This window comes from Maylandia zebra, linkage group LG5 (assembly GCF_041146795.1).
Source record: "Maylandia zebra isolate NMK-2024a linkage group LG5, Mzebra_GT3a, whole genome shotgun sequence".
NCBI lineage: Eukaryota > Metazoa > Chordata > Actinopteri > Cichliformes > Cichlidae > Maylandia > Maylandia zebra.
Window position 1 is genome coordinate 16,684,458 of NC_135171.1, and position 17,868 is coordinate 16,702,325.

A 17,868-nucleotide genomic window follows, 5' to 3' on the forward strand; every position below is an offset into this window, starting at 1 on the left:
AATTGCACCATTAAAACTGAAGGTTAACATCTTAAACAAGTAACCTTTGTTGAGGGCCACCCACCTCCAGTCAACTAATACGTAATGCTGAATAATTAAAACATAAACCACAGTCACATTGTTATATTATCCGTTTAACTGTATTTGCAGCTGGAATTTCAGCGTTTTAATATCTGTGCCACCAAAGATCATATACAGCCATACAGCATCGTTATGTTCCAGAAAGATAAATACCCAGACACAAAACAGAACACAGGTGGTAAAATTAAACATCAACAGTGCAGTACGATGACGCCAAATCAACAACAGAATCACTTACAAAAGATTCTACGGGTGGAAATGTGATAACAGTACTATAATATACTGCGGTGGTTACTGATTAGACTACATTGTTCTTTTCATCTACATGAATTGTTTAATGCTTAATAACTGATCATTTAAAGACATGAATGGTTTTCAGGTTTAAGAAACAGCTTTTTAAATGAGATTTGGGGGAATTTAAACCACATTGTTAATTGAAGCTCATTCCTTAATTGATGTAAGCCACGTAACACCATGCCATGACATGTCATACATCATATTGTCATTTCAAGGACCACATAGTCTCTTGCTCCCTTGTCTTCTGTGTAGCAGCTGGCTTGCAGCCATGTGCTTCTTTAAATGAGTGTGTGTGTGTGTGTGTGTGTGTGTGTGTGTGTGTGTGTGTGTGTGTGTGTGTGTGTGTGTGTGTGTGTGTGTGAGAGAGAGAGAGAGAGAGAGAGTGTCTTTGTGCATGTACTAGTTTTGGACTTTGGACTCATACTAGTAAGGAAAAAACATAAGATCCATTAGGTCTGAATATAAAGAGCAGAAGGAGAGTGCACAGGCATATTAAGCCTTAAATCTACAAGCCATTAAGTACACAATGATACAATTACTACAACACATGTAATATATGACACCCAGAGGTGCAAGTATTATTAAAAGTGAATAAAACGGAACATCTCCATAAGCTGCAGGGTGTGGTTCATATGCGGAAGCACGTGTGCACACAAAGTTGATGCGAGCTTATTAGCAGGCAGCAACCAGAAAGATGTTCTGTGACCAGACAGACACCTACTGTGGGGGGGAGGGAGGGAGAGAGACTGTGGGGGAAAGAGTGGAACAACTTAATAAGGCAGCAACATGTAGAACAGAGCAGGAGCGAGGGAAGCAGAGGAAGAAAAGGGACTTTGAACCTTGAAAGAGACTATGAGATTGTCTGCCCACGCCCTGCTTTCTTAGCAGAGCAGCGATGTAGGGAGGAAGACTGAGAGAGAGGGAAATAAGGGGATGAGCGCAGAGGAATGAAGGCGCAGAGAATGGAGAGTTTAATTTAAAGTGAGATGCCAGAGAATGTGTGATATAAATGTAATTCAACATGGATTATCAAAGTCTCACAGAGCAGATGCTTGACTGAACCTACCTACATACATGATCCTCCTATGCTGTGCAAACACACACGCACACTCAGACTGCTTTGATGTAACACCCAAGCAAACATACATGTTGATTTCATCTCCTAATCCCTCATCCTTGACTTACAAGAAAGCTGCCAAACCTACACAGTTTATCCCCTCGACACACATGGCGCAGTATGCCATAAAACAATAAAAAGCAAGAATGTGTGAATATTTTTTTGAGAGCACATCCTTTATTTTTTTTTCTCTTTATGGATTTTCATAGAGTAGAGGGGGAGGGGTGGGGGCGCTTGGCACCCCGTTATCATTCTAACCCAGATATGTCAGCAGCAATCAAACCTTGTGCTTTTCAGCTTTTCAAAGACAAGCTTTGATTTTAGAGGTAGATACGCTCTCCTGTCTCCTGCCTCATGCCTCTTCTCTGAAGACAGCACCATAATTCAGCAAAAGGATAGACTAAAACTGACTTTTGTTTTCCAGATTAAGTGGATGAGCAGACCAATATTATCTCATTTCTAATTTTGTTTGCAGATTCCCTTAATGATTAACCCTGATCAGCTTTGTTACCATGATTTACACATTTATGATCTTAAAGAAGCTGGTCATTAAGAATCCAAAGTGCAAAGGTCCGCTGATAAATTTGGAACTGAACAGTGTACCAACACACTTTCTGCACATTCCTTAAAAGGGTAAAATAGTATAAAACAAGTCTAATAAATCAGTCAAAATTAAAGAGAAAAGTCAAAACAATTACATTGGTCTTTTAGCTCACATATGTAACTAATCAAATCGTCAAAGAAATGTTTCCACCCCCAAAATGTGCTGAATCATGTAAAACTGGCAGCATAAGGTGAAGGTTTACTTCAGATCTAATGACGTCTGACTATCGTAGTCTTAAATCAAACTACATGAATTCTACACTTTGTTTTTATATGATTTTATGTGATTTCCCCCCACATATTTTGATGCCAGCAAGGGTGAGGACTTGATCAGTGCTTCTAATCAGATCCATAACAATGGAACAAAGAGCACTGTGCGAACAACCTCCCCTTAGGCCAGTTTTCAAAGAAAAGGTAGGTTAACAACCCTGCTGCTGAAGTAAGGATGGCATGCAAAAGCAGCTAGGAGATTAAAAAAATTAATATACATAAACATATTCTTTATTTATAGAGCTTTGTGTTTTAAAATAACGTCAAGGTTCAAAAGGTTAAAAAAATAACTCTCCATCTTTCTGAAGCTTGTATGTAAGTGCATCACTGTCCATCTTGAGTTTCTATAGGAGTGCAACAGTGTCATGAAATGGAGGCTGGAATAAAAATCAGTGAGAGCCACTTTACTAAAACAGCACAGTGAAAAGCCCAACATGACAGACACAGTTAGCTGGTCTTGTGAGACTGGGCGACTCAGCACGCTACCGGATTTTATTTCCTGCCTCTCTTTCTCTATGCCTCTCCATCCCAGCAGGCAGTTAGCGTTTCTCAATCACAATCGCTCTCCTTTTCTGATCTGCCTGCACTTCGGAGTTTGCTTTTCCTTCAGCTCACTTTACTGTGTTACTACTCCAACTGCTGACATCTCCTTCCTTCAGTGACTCTGTATTTATTTCTTCTATCCTGTCTTTGACACACGCAGGGGTTGATGGCGAAAATGCAATATTCATCTGTGTTCACCATTAGGCAGGCTGGCTGTGGAAATGAAGATTTAACACAGCCTGAATAATTGAACCACTGGGACATGTGACTGACACAAAGAAACACACTGGCACAAAGACAAACACTAATCCACGCGTGCTGCAAACCCCTGTGCATCTATCATGTCATATTCCTATGAGTGTGCCTATGTGTCCATTCCTGTGAATCTTTACTTCACACCTACTCTTCATTTAGCTTTCACTTGTATTGTATTCAGTGCTGCAGCTGGTGTGCTAGCACAGCTGGGGTGATACCTGCAGCATCAGTGGGCTTTGTCGTCTGTCGGCGAATTACATCAAGGAGAGAATTCTTCACATTTTCTCAATGTCGTATGAGGATGAAGACTTTTCAACCAAATACACCAATAACGTGCTATTAATACTCGCTTAACACAAGCTGCATTTGCTAAACTTCTCCCTCTTCCATGAATAAAACTGTCTTTGTGCAGTTGTCTACTACACGAAAGTCCACCCAGCCTCCCCGCTTCTACTGAGCCTGATGGATGGTGCAACGCAGTGCAGAAGTCATAATGGAAGCTTTGAGCAGAGATCCTGAAAGAACATTAGGGGGAAGAAGAAAAAAAGCTGGGATTTGGGAATGTTACGACTAAAAACAGCCACAGACAGGCAGAGATTAAGCATCTGGGATGTATGGATCTTACTGTATGTGACCAATCATCCAAATACAGTAACACCCAGAGCAGAGCCTCATTTCCAACACTATGATTAGGACGCTAGGAACTAGGAAAACTAGAACAACACACACATGCAGAGTGCTGCAACTTTAATGAAGGGCTGAATTGGATGACCATGGATGTATGAGAGAATCTACCAAAACACCTGATACAATCTCACACTGATTTCCCTGAGGGCCAAAATGCGGTTACTAACTGTTGGAAGTTTCCTCGGGAGCCTCACAAAGAAAAAAAAAAACAAAAAACAAACAGAAGAGCTAGAGGACTGAAGCTGTTTGAAAAGCTAAAGAAGGTGCACTGCTACCAAACCAAACCAAGAGTTAAACATTGGACGGTCATGGTCTGACGATGCTCCATCTGGCAAAGAAGCTGTGGTTACTTCAGCCCATCGCCTCCACTTCCTCTCCATGTTCCCCGTCTTTCCCTCCCTCTCCCTTCCTTCCCTCCAACTTTGGAGAGCATTTGGAAAATAAATTGCGTCACTCTGAATGTAATCTGCTGCTCGTTACAGCCAGACTTTCTCTGTTTAACTCCCTGCCCTTGTCTCTGTTTCTTTACATTTTCCCCCCTCTACTCGTTCTGTTTGCATCTGGTCTCAATTACAGCACCTCTAGTCTGCCTTTGGTTTGTCTCTGGTGAAATATATGCACAATTGAAAGTGCTGCATTGTTTTGGAGAACTGCATGAGGGATATTGCATTCCACCTCCACCCATTTCCTAATTTATTTGCTCCCTCTTCACAGCATTGTTTATATTTTATTAAATATGGCTTAGGCACGTCTCCTCATACTGAGCAGAAACTCACATGTGGGGGTGTGTTTATGCAAGTTCAGCTATGAGCTACATGGTGCACTGAGGTGGAGAGAGGAATTCAACAGAATAAAAAGGGAAATTAGGTATTGCAACAGATGAGCAAGTAAAGAAAGACAAACGGATCTGCATGAAGGAACAGTATGGGTAAAGGAGGGAGAAAAGGGAAAAAAGGAGTGTACATAGAGGAGAAAACAGATATTACTAACAGATTAATACACCAGGATGGAGCGATACAAAGCAAAAAAAAAAAAAGAAAGAAAAGAAAAAGATGGATATTATTCAGCCAGTCTTTTCTCCACCTCACCCATATAACCCCTGCAGCCCTGTGCTGCTGGTTGTGCTCTGTCCTGATAAGAGCCAGTGACAGTCACACACAAACACACACTAAAGCAGTATAGTCAAACATGCATATATATCCATGCACCAGGCAAGGCGCCTCAAGCAGCCTTGGCCTATGGCCTAGTGTGTGTGTTCTGCTCAGTGTCTGAGCACCAGCCAGGGCAAACACAGAGTGCCAGAATGTCACCGTCCGGGGCCTCACACCTCCATCACAAATAACCCCATCAGCCATTGTGTGTGTGTAAAAGAGAGCGTGAAAACAAACATTAAGCATGTGTTTCTGTGGCTGTTTAAGAATGTGGGAGCAGGCTGTATGCTTTAAGTGTATTTGGTTAAGAGCGTGTGAGGAAAAGCCATCACTTGAGAAAATGTGTCACTGTATTGTTGCACAGCCGATATGCAGCATCTCTTCTTAATCGCTGGTCAGTGTGTCACAGACTAACATTTGAGTAAATGGCTTCAAGTGTTTGTTAATGTGTCTCCTACCACCACTGCTCTGTTTCGATATGCACAGTGCCCACACTTATAGCACATAAACACATCAATATGTGTTAATAGAATATCTTACCATTTACCCCACATGCACACCCCTATTTTCTTCATCTCACCTCTCTTGCAGATGTACAGAAAACCACTTATTTAGGACAGTAAAAAAAAAAAAACTGGTACAGCTTAAATTTTGCTTCACCTATCCAGAAACAGTGCAGGCTCTCTTACACGTTTTCTGGCAAAATCTAATCCGACCTTCCTGTTCTCGAGTGTGATCAGCAGTTTGCACCTTGTTGTAAACTCTGTGTAGTTCACTTCATTCACGAAGGTGTGTCTTGATTGTAGACTTGGATGATGACATGCCGGCCTCCTCAAGAATCTTCTTAACTTGACTACATGTGGTGAAGGTGCTTCACCTCAAAAACAAGTTCAACAATTGTAAGCAACTCCAGATTTTTTTTCTGTCCAACTTATCTTCAAATAATGAGGGAACAGGACTCACCTGCTATAAACCTGCTTGACAATCAACAGTTAATGCACTACTTTTGTTAAAACTCTTGAATTGAAGCTGAAAGTCTGCATTTCCATCACATCTTGAGTCTTCATTCATATTCACTCTGATGCCATACAAAGTCAAAATTACAAAAATCCTGTTATTGTCCAAATACCTATGGGTCCTAACTGAATGCATTATTCAGGATCAGTGATTTAAGTCAATGCTGGTTAGCTCCCAGACAGAAAATAGCCTCATGAATTGGTCCATTTCATTTTTTCCCCCTTTCTCCATTTTTAGTGTCCAAAATGGATCATACATTAAATGAGTATTGCACGGGCACAGAATACTAGCACTCACTGCTATCTCTAGCTATATACTTAGCATGCACGTGCGGCAGAACTACTGATCTACTCATCTAACGCTCACTATAAAAGCACACATTTCCCAAAATTCACGCACATTACTAGATGAGGGAAAAAAAGACTTTTGGGTTAAAAAGCAGCAGCCTCGTACCCACAAATCTCAATCAAGTTAACCACCTCCTTGATTGCTCGAGTGAGACTGAGCCTTGCTTTGCAGCAAAATAAACACGTAAGTATGTCTTAACATACCTGAGCCCAGCCACCCCTAACCTTGCCTGGCACTCATCAAGGCTCACAATAACAGTTTATTTCCATGGGTGTGGAGAGGAGAGGAGAGGAGAAATAAAGGAAGCAATCAAGTTCCTCAACAAATGAGAGGAGACAAAGAAAGTTAAAATTCCTCTAGAAGAAACAGGAAATAATTCATCAAGGAGACCTTCTTCTTTCCTCCCTCTCCAGCTTTTTTTTGTTTGTTTCTAGAATAAAGTAACTCCTACTCCTCTCCCGCAATTTTCCGCCCGAATGCTCCTTAATTTGAGGATTTGTTTGTTGTGCCATTGGAAGCATTGTTGATTCATGCATATTTGATTTGGAAATGTCACTCATTATATTTATTTCCTCTCTGCTTACTCTGTCTTTGCCTCACTTTGCTCCCTCTTTTGACACAGTCCATTCACAAAAAAGAACAACACTTTCACTCTTTAGTTGGCTTATTCAAAACCTTTTAGCAGGATTTTCATTCTTTAAACGTGTTTATTTATTTATTTATTTACTTTCTCCCATCACAATGTAATTTGGTGGAACAAATTACAGATGGATGAGATAGCACTGGAGTGCTGGTTTTGTGAGAACGCAAACTAAAGTGTGTGTGTGTGTGTGTGTGTGTGTGTGTGTGTGTGTGTGTGTGTGTGTGTGTGTGTGTGTGTGGGGGGTGGCAACAAACCCATCCTCTGGTTGCCATGGTAACAACATTTAGAAATCGTCAGATGATAGGATGAGGGGGAAAAAATGAAGAGAATTAAGGTTATAGAAAAAGAAATCTTATGTACACCTGTCTCAATTTTCTTTTAAATACTTAAAATAATGGTGCTTGTTTTTTGTTTTATTGAAACAGTGGTTAAAAAAAGGGAACTTCATTCGTTTTATGTCATGCTTCGACTTGTGATCAGCTACCGTCTAGTGAGTAGAACTCCACTTACACCACAGAGTCAGCTGGGCTCCCATCAACCCTGTGTAAACGCTTCTATCTGATTTCTATCTGCCTGAAAATGAGTCTTATCCAGTCCTATCTACTGTGTGTGAGAGTGTTAAAGGTCTGAGTAAAATGCCTGCCATCAGGAGAGCAGATTTCACTCTTATGTTTAACACTGCTTTTTGTATTCAGGATGAAGCTAGAGCATAAAACGAAACAAAAAGGGATTGTCGGGTGTCTAAATTAGGGGTGCAAGCATATTTGAACACAAACACCCATCCCTGATGTCATGCAATCCCAAGAGGTAAAACCATGAGGTGGATAAGAAAGCGAGGTAAAAATCTCTGTAGTCCTTTCCTTTTTTTTTTTAAGCAATGTATATTTTGTACAGCTAGCACAGAAAAAATGGATGAGAAAAAAAAACATGTGGAGACTGAGCATCAAAGTGGAGATGAGGTAGAGAGAGAAGGACCTGGAGAGGAGAAGGATAAGCCTAGCCTACAGGAAGAGCTGTACTTGTTGGGGCACTGAGAGCGCAACTAATGGATAAGGCAGCTAAGAGAAGGATGATGAATGACTTTGTGAATATGTATCTACATGTGTGTGTGTGTTTGTTGTAAGAATGTTTATACTTCGGTTGGATAAAAGACAAAACAGTACTTGTGTGTTTATGCTGTGTGTATGTGTGTGTGCGTCTGTGTGTGCGTGAGAGAGAGAGAGAGAGAGATGGTGCAGATGATGGTTTCTCTTGTGGAGCATGTGGTCGGTGGTTTCTTGGGCAGACGAGGTGACAGGAGAGGTCTCTCTGTCCACATGCCACTGTCAGCCGATCTGTCTATCCCTTTTGTTTTCCTGCTGTCTTTCTCACTCCGATAATCATCCTCTTTATACGCAGCAAATGCCAACATTTGAAATCCTCATAGTTTGAGATTTATTTTTAAAAGACTTGCTCGGTTAGTCATTAAATAATGTCCAGCTACTTAATTTCCTGTCAAACATCTGATAAACTCATGTAAGCTTATTCAGTTCCAAATCTTACTCTAGCACATGCTATGCCTCAGACAAAAATTCTCCTATCATTCACCAGTGTTACTGAGTTTATATGTTTACTTGCTTCCAGCTTTCCTCTGTTTTTTTTCCCCTTTCATCCCTGCAGGCCTTTCCTGTTTATCCATCCGTTGCCCCTCTGGCCTCTCTCGGCTCAGAGTATGCTAGCCAGCGCTCTCCCTGTGCCTTGCAGATGGGTGCACTAATCCGCTAACGTTAGCTCCATGAGCCGTGAAGGCTAGGTCGGTGTCTTGTTTTGGACGGGCACTGAGGCTGCGGTTTAACTTGCTAGCATTTGGGATTCTGCACAGCTCAGGTTTGAGGGAAGAGAAAGACGAAAGTAAATAAAGGTCGACCAATTAATAAAGGCCGGTGATTGGGGCTGGCTGACAAGGGGGGACTTTAATCTGCATAGAGATAACAGCGAAAGTCAGACCACAATATAAGGCGATGGAATCGTGTTTGTGTGTATATGTGTATGTGTGAAGCATCAATCAGACAAAGCACAGGCATGACTGTCAGTCACTTGGGAGTGCAGTGGATTTACATGCGCAAGTCCACAGAGGAGATGAGCGTTTCAGTGCATTTTTCTGTGTATGTTAATATATACAGGACTGTGTTTGGTGTGTGTGAGACAAAGAAACTAGAAAACCACCCTGAAAACATAACACGGCTCTGCATCTATCACTAATATCCTTGTTTATACTCCAGCAGTTGACAAACACTTGTTATGCCTTGCATGATGCCTGCTGTAGCTGCCAGAAGGCACGATTGATATTAGCTTTTATGCTAATGCAGCATTTGGCTATGTAAGAACAAGGCAGTATTTCCATAGACATTCATTCATCCAAGCCTGCTTATGGCCTTATGGGCCACGACAGAATTATTGCTGCACAGTACACAAGCTGTTGTCACTGTGCCAAAAGCCACTATCACACATACAGACAGCAGACACACGAAGCAGGATAATATGAGGAGAAAACCACAGTGAGGGTGTGAAAGTAAAGGTAGAAGCTGGATGCTGTATGTGTCAAATCGATAGATAACAAATATACATGCAGCAGAAGATGTTGCAGTGGAGTGACAGCAATGTGCACTAATCTGCTCAATGAATCTTACCTCAGAGTTGTTGACACGGCCCTCCTGAAAAGAGCAGTCGTTGGCATTCTGGGTGCACATGTGGCGGTACTTGCACCAGTGGCATGGGAAGGAGCCATTTACACAAGAAAGACAGCTAAAATGGAGAGAGATTAAAAGAGAAAAGAAGTTAACAGGGTCACCTGACTTCTTACTTCAGGCTCAGTCATTGCACTGCTTTACAGCATCATTTGTTATGGCACAGACACAGAAAAAAGTGAAACTGGTCCATCAGTTTCTATCAATAACCTGATCTAACTTGCTGGAAGAAGACTGCATGTTATTTTATTTTCTCTTTATCCTGTCATCTCTCTTCATTAAGCATATGAAATTCGCTTATGGAACGGACTGTGTTTGGGATGTGTGGTCTGTCACAATATGTCATTTCTTTTTTTCCCTCCCCTTTGTAGGGAAAAACGTGAACAGTAGCAGGAAAACAGAAACCAAATGCCTAACTGTGTGATAGCTGTGTTTTCTGCCTGCTTTTTGGAGCAAGCTACTAGAGCCCAGTCGTCTAGATAGGCTAAGATGCTGAGACCCTTATTTATGAAGGGTGCCAATGGTGCCTCGGCACATTTGCAAAGAGCAAGAGACAACCCGAACGGCAGCACCGGGTATTCATAGGCTACGCCCTCGAACGCAAACCTCAGAAAGTGCTTGTGGTTCGGGTGTATAGCCACATGAAAAATAGCACGTCTTAGATCAATCAATCAATCTTCCAGGCCAACTGCATTTAAAAGCTGCCTCAGTGTTCAAGACCACTTGTATTGCTCTTTTCTGCAACAGTGCACTTATTTCCTCTTCAGTATCACTGCAGCCTCCTTGCGAACAGCAGTTTTTATCATTCTGCAGAAACGAAACCGCTTGACCCGGAACTGCAGAAAGTAACCCATAGCAACGGCTCGCACCACCCACGGTGAAGGGGCGCAAGTGTGCCAGCTGTGAGCAGCCAGCCAAGCTAACCTGCAGCAGCTTGGGAACTTAGGAACATGTACATTCATGCAGTTGTTTGAAGGCACCTATATTGGGGCACGACAATGAAAATACAGCGGGAACACTCGATGTGGTCACCTGAAAATTGAACACACCTGGAATGGGTGCTTCTGGGCCTGTGAGAGCTAGCTGTAGGCTTTCATATGACGTATTGGGAGGATGTCGCGCAGAGCGACACATCGCGCTATATGTGCAGGCGGAGCAGTGCACATGCACGCCATAGGTCGTCCACCTTAACCTCCTAAGACCCGAACTCTTCCACAGCATGCATTTTTAATTTCTCTTTGATATTTGGGCTGATTGGCCCGATGAATGTAAAAACAAAGAATTACCAGATTATTTTTTTTTACCTTATTTTTGTTTTTATGAAAAATCAGAGCCACATATGAGGATATTCATTTAAAATTTTGATAGAACAGTAGCAGTATAATGTCCTCGTAAGCGGGTATCAGGCCCTTGTAGAGCAAAATTTAGTATTTTGGTCTAAATAACCCAAAATGTGACGTCCACATATGTGGACGGCAGGTCCTAGGAGGTTAAAGGCGTGAATATAGGTTTCTTCAGCAGGACACACGGAGCCGTGATATCTCATACTTATGTGTTGCACCATTTGAATCAACTGAAAGGGAACCAGCAGACTGAAAATAAGATGTAAAACAGGGCTGGGATAATATAGTTTGAATACAGTGGTAACACCACACTGACCAATACAAAAAGAATGTATTGATATAAATAAATATTTTAATGCTATTTAAATCTTTTTTCCTCAAAACCCTCTTTTTCCACTTGTTTTTTGCCACCCCATTTCATATTCTCTCTCATATATTCTTCCCATCTTCCAGCTAGCTATCTAACATATGTACCCCCCTCCCTCGTTCCCTCATTCATCACTCCCCACTTGCTTGTAACTGTCCACTGCTTGCTGCCTCTATATGTTCAATAATCTTCCTCAAACTTGGCCTCTCCGTATACATTTCCCTCCAGTCCTTTATTCTGTCAGTCTTTTAAAATCTACCTCTTTCTGTCACTCCATTTCTGCCCCTCTCGCTCTTTTCAACTCTTTCATTCACCCTCTCCCCCTTCCCCTTTGTCTAAACCCCTCTTTCATCCGTGGGACTAAGAGTGCTTCACGATTTTGAATTCACCTGCTTTAACTGAGGCGAGGTGCAGACAGACAGGCTGAAAGATGAGAGGAAGGAAAGAGGGAAAGAGAGAGAGAGAGAGATCAAAAGCAGGTGGATTTCCCTGACAGAGATGTAGACGCCAGGTATCGTGGGAGAGATGGGAGAGGGGGGGGTAAAGGGGGTGAGAGGTCTCACAGGAGAGCGAGGAAACATTAGGCTGGAAGTGGGGAAGCGTTTATGAGTCTGTATCCACCATCTAAAGGGACCTGTAAGGGACAGCCAAACAGGTTTAAGAGCAGTTTATCTACAAGGCATCATGCTATTGGTGCTCTCTTACTCCTCGAGAGATGCTTAGCCACTTGGTATCTCATTTATGTGTACTGCATAATCTAATGTAACCATTATGACTTAGCAAATAAAATTGTTTCATTTTATTACAGAGCTTACTAAAGCCTTTTGTCTTCGGCATGAACTTAGTTAGAGATTATTCTGTGACTCATTTCAGCTACTGAGCTTTGTGTGAGCATATGGTTTATTGGAAAGACAATAAAATACTACATTTAATATAAGTAAGCTGGGAAAGCGAGCAGGTTGATTCGTATTCAGCCTCATCCACCAGGTATAAATTTGTGCCTCTGCCTGAATGACTCCTGACAAGCTCTCAAGTGTGTTTTAACCCTGTGTAAAATGCGAGCTCCCCTTCCCCACAGCAAATGAAAAATGAGGGTCTTAACTTGTGAGCACTGAGATGGAGCCCATATATGAATCCATCAAACCCTGATGTGGATTCATTTGGATCAATTAGGGCCACTCGTTTGTTAGGTGCACGTTTTAAGCGATCGTTTCTAGCCCAGACCCCTCCTTTTGAGCAACATCAGACGCTCGAGCTTAATTCAATCCCACTGCCTCTTTAATTGACCAATTTAGCATTGTGCTGACAGAAGCTGTCCATTTAGAATAAAAGATGTGCAGCTAAGGAAATAACAGGCCTCTTAATACCACACAAGAGCAAATAGGAGATTTGTCAATGTTGCCAACAAATGGAGGGAAAGCGATTAGGCGACGCAAGGTTACCATACAGTGCTGAGAGTCAAAGAGCAGAACTGGGATTTTAGCTCAACACTGTGTCCCAAAGGAAGTTGCAAGAAACAGAGGAAGGGCTGTCAATGCTGGACAAAAGACCAGAAGACATTACTGGTGCAAGACAAATGAAGGAGAGGTAAGTTAGTCATGCTCATGGCGTTGCTTGTTAGGGTTTCTTCTCTTGCTAACAAATACTATTTTTAATGTCAATGAATACCTTTTTTGGATTAGAGTTCATCAAAATACAGTACAACACCAACTTAACACAGCAGGTAACCAGAACCAGACAGTGAGCAGTACAAAGTGTAGTTAGTAATTCACACCAGTCACTAAACCCCGATAATAATCCTTTATATCTGTTTTTTTTTTCCTTTTTCTTTTATTCATGTCAAATCAGCCTTGTTAGTGTACCAACGACTTTGAAATAATGAGCAAAATATCAGCATGTAACTACTGCCAACTTTTAGTGACTTTTATGGTTACGCCCTTTGAAATAAAAGGCGTCGCCCATTATGCGTGCCACCCAAGGCCAGCAGTAGGCCCTGTCTGACAACCCCCTACTGTTCGCTCTTTGGTTCCTCCAAGTAACCAGGACCCCCTGTAACGAGCTGCCTTAGGATTTCAAGGTCTCTCTTTTAGGCTTGGTGCACACCCTTTTAATAAAAAGCCCACCCAGGGCAATTTGAGGACGTTCAATTCTAGTGTCCAGAGGTGGGCTCTTTTCTTCCGACCCCCCGATAGCGTCCTTATTGCTCCTTCCTGTCACTCCCCATCGCCTGTAGCCACTCAGAGCCTTTGAGCGGCTGGAGACACGCTGCCCGTATGTCCACGCTCATAATGCTAATTTAATCCGCTCATATTCAGATGCTAATGGAGATACGCTAGCTTTGCAGCAGCAGTGGCCAAACACAATAGACCGACTTCCTCCTCTCTCTTCTCCTTGGTCAGTTTGGAGTGTTAAACACAATCAGCTCTCCTCGTGAGCTGCGTTTGACACTTGTGCACTTGGCAAAATGAGTTATTTATTGGTCACGATTCATTTGAAAGAAGTGGAGGTGAATAATTTAACGGCCCTCCAGAATAGTCTTTTCTATCATTACTGCATCCCTTCAAAATTTGAGAGGGATTGATAAAACACATAGGGACTAATGCTCGTGCACATAAATCTATTAATGCGTTTACAAGAGTGTTTACAAGAAAACAAGGCAGTCTATGTGGGCCATTCATTTTATAATTACTCCAAACCTTTCTGGCTTTATTCTTCTACCATTTTCTCCATCACAAAACCATGCCCCTTTCTTGTTATCAAATTGAATACATTTTCTTTCTCCAAAGAGCACCCTCAATCACACAACAAATGATCCAGACACTGGCCAAGCCACATTAACCATATTAAGAAAAGGTGCTTCATGTGGCCTTATTCAGACACCCAAACTCTAATTCATTTCCAGACTGTATGCTCTATCTTTATTAAATGGGGGGCTGTGGAATGAAAAGGAGCGTATGGAAATATTTAATTAAGGAGCAATCATGGCCGCGGGTGATTTTCTATTTCAATCTCAGCAACCCTTAAACTGAAACAGTGGGAATTCTAATTATATTAGTACTGCTATGCAAATTTATGGCATTTTTGAAAAGGCAAGGGCCACGACGCAATCAGTTGAGTAAATAAAAAGGTGGGGTGTGTGTTGTTTTTAAAAAAAATTTGTTTTGGTGTTTTTTTGGTTGGGTGTGGGTGGAGAGGGGGGGGGGGGGGGGGGGTATTAGCACGTGAGATTAAACTGTTGGCAAAGCAATTCCAGTGTGCATTTATACTCCAGCATACAAGCCTAGACAGCAGGAAGTACAACATGATGCTGAGGAGGAAAAAAGAAAGATGCGTGGGAATTCACTCACAGCTAATGCTCGCAATTCTGCTTCTGAATGTTTCGAGAATGTCTGCTTCCTGCATAGTGTAAGAGCCTGCAGTATTTTAAGTTCAAGGCCATTAGAGGAAAGCCCAGCTCTGCAAAGAATGACCAAGCATTCTGGAAACAGGGCCTTGCATGTGGCTGTGCGGGCCTGAACTGATTACACCAACAACATTACCAGTCTGATCTCATCAGATGGCAAACACTTACGCCTGGGGGGGAACAGCGGGTATGCGGGACATAGTGCCAGCTCCAAATGGAATTCTTATCTCAGCATCTCTCTTCACCATCAGAGTCGCTGCAGAAGATGCAACGTGCCCTACCTCTAACTTCGTTAAACATGTCCATTACATCACTCAGAGGTTGTATTAGATCAGAACAGGGAGCAGACTTAATCAGAGTTCATTGGGCTAATATCGTCACACGGGCGACTCTCTCGTCTCTGTCACTTCTCGTACTTTTTCAATCGATTTATGAGATCAGTGACATGTTAGAATATCTGATATGATATCGAATTTTACAAAAAGGTGTCCTACTATATTTGTTTTCGTTATTAACATGAGATGTGATGCAAGATGCACCCAAATACCCAAAAAGACATTGAGAGATAACACCGACATTATGGGGTCCTTGTGGGAGATGAATTAACTGTGAGTTGACATCGTAAACCACCACACCCTTAACCAGCTGAGCTAATCATCGTTGCCGTGGCAGGGGATTTGTGTACAAGAGCAGGGGGTTGGGTTAAAGGTCACAGTAACGGATTAGGTGTCCAAGACAGTTGGGGTTTCAGTGAGCGGTAAGTGCAGGAGTGGAGTAACACTGCACGTGTATGTCTGTGTGTGTTTGTAGACAATCCTCGAAGGAGGCTCATCCTGCATCCAGAGGGAAGCCAGGATGGAGCCCTGTGGTACCCCAGGGGCCCCCAAGCCATCTGCTGCCCCAAGGCTAATACCCCAGCAGACGTTTCAGCCTCCCCTAGATCAGCCCCGATTGAGCAGGAGGGAGGGTATTGTGTTAGGGGGATGGAGGAGTTAGAGGATTCTTTTACCCTGGCAGGGCGCACCAGGCTTGTGGTAGGACTGACCTAAGGGTGTGGCTCTATGGGTGGTAGAGATTTTCAGCAGAAGGTGGATTAGGAGAGGCAGTGAACTGCAACTAGGCACAGAGAGCTGAGGGCATCTGGAGTGTGAAGGAGACCAACTCATTGGAAGAGGCACAAGATTTGATTCACACCGTTTCAGTATTATCATAGTTGCTTTGATCTTTTTGGGGTAAATAAGTGCCAGGCTGACAATGTCATTGCTAAAAACTCCAACTGTATTTGTTTAATCAAGCGGGTAAAAAACAAAATAATTAAGGTAGAGTCCAAAATTTTGAGCCATTATGACAGACCACTATGCAATGAATTAATCATGCAAGTACCATTAGTGTGTGTTGTGGGATATGATAAAAAGAGTAGAATTACCATCGCATGTCCCGATCGTTTCTCATATATGGCACATTTGATTTTTCTCTTCAACTGTAACATAAGCCTCCCGTGGAGGTCCGAGGGGGGGAGATAGATGTGTGTGTGTCTCTAACTGTTTCTCTCATGGACAGTAACATGAGACAGCCTATGGTACGAATGGACAAAGAGGCCATTTCTTAAAAGAGCAAGAGGGAAAAGACTAAAACAACATTTTCGCCCATCAAACTAGAAAACATGTCGTCACTGTCACTTACGACTGATGGACGCTGCAGTTGTAGAAGACAAAGTCGACACTGGCAAACTTCTTGCCCGTCTCCTTGGACTTCAGGTAAAGTTTCACCACCCGCTTGTCACCTGCATATCAGAAACAGGGAAGCAGCCAGATTAACAGTTATTCTGCTCTCTCTGAAGGCTTAAAAGAGAAAAGTCCAAGTCAAACACATTAGCAAACAATTACATTTGTATCTAAAAACTACTTTAAAAACAGAATAAACACGGGCGTAAATTAAAACAACTTATTTGTCGATACAGAGTGACACTTCTGTATTCCACTTTTGTGCCCTTAACAGATAACACATACACAAAGACATACTGCAGCCTAGCAACACACTACTCATGTCACACCCACAGTAGGGTGGCATTAAAAATAGCAGCACCAATCAGTGTTTGGATGCCAAGGCTGATGAGAACTCATAATGGGGCATAATGGGCTCAGTTGAAGAACTACTGTGATGTTGCTTTGAGGAAACTTAGTGCTCGCTATGTGACATGTTTTCGGTGCTTTGAATGCGAATACAAAACAAGTTTTTTTATTACCATCTTTGTGGTGTGACAGAATTGGACATAAAACAGGTGCATAATCTCTGGGAAAAAAATGATGTCGATATTTTTAAACATTACGCTAAACCACACTGAAGTTGCTGCTTTGAAATGAAGTTAAGCACAAAACCAGTCTTTCAGATAAATAAAATGAAAGTGACATCAGTGCACAATGGTTGATAATGGGAATACAAAAACAGTTCTATTTTCAGTAGATAAAGCTGGACTTGTGTTTAGGCTTCAGAAAGCGAGTGTGTGGCTTTTATTGAAACTGACAAGGAATACTGAATATAGACATGCAAAGCAAATCAACTAGTAACATTACAATTCTGTTCTAAAGCTCAAGTGTACTACAAGATCCTTTAGGAGGGCACACATCTGCTACATCTGATGGTGAATATACAGTACAGAATGGCATGGAAATAAGATGATCAAGAGGCCAAAGAAACCAACAAAGATGTATCATAAAGATTTTGTGTCTACATTCTTCAAGCATGTCACCAAAACTTGCCATAACCCTAGCCACACATCTCATTGGGTGCTACCACCCAATGACCTCATCACTCATTGCCCTTCCTGCCCTGACCTTTGTTTCGAGTGATTGGGGCGATGTCCCGGGCAGAAGGAGACAGGCAGAAGATGTGTCCACCCTGGATCTGTCCCTCTGTCTCCACATAGTCCTCAAAGGAGCAGTTGACCCCCGCTGACAGATCGGGCACATTGCGAGCTTGGAGGACCAGCTACGGGTGGGAGGGGGAGAGGGAGAAGG

General features: G+C 42.3%; 1 protein-coding gene across 4 annotated transcripts in view; it reads right to left on the reverse strand.

The window, feature by feature from the left end:
• Positions 1 to 17,868, reverse strand: part of plxna1b (plexin A1b) — a 188,602-nt gene that overhangs the window by 62,833 nt on the left and 107,901 nt on the right. For all 4 annotated transcript variants that reach the window (XM_004545182.2, XM_004545180.2, XM_004545181.2 and 1 more), the window contains exons 7-9: positions 17,686 to 17,839; positions 16,535 to 16,634; positions 9,682 to 9,796 (exon numbers count right to left, since the gene is read on the reverse strand). In XM_004545182.2, coding sequence (XP_004545239.1) covers positions 9,682 to 9,796; positions 16,535 to 16,634; positions 17,686 to 17,839 — 369 coding nt within the window. The remainder of the gene's footprint in view (positions 1 to 9,681; positions 9,797 to 16,534; positions 16,635 to 17,685; positions 17,840 to 17,868) is intronic.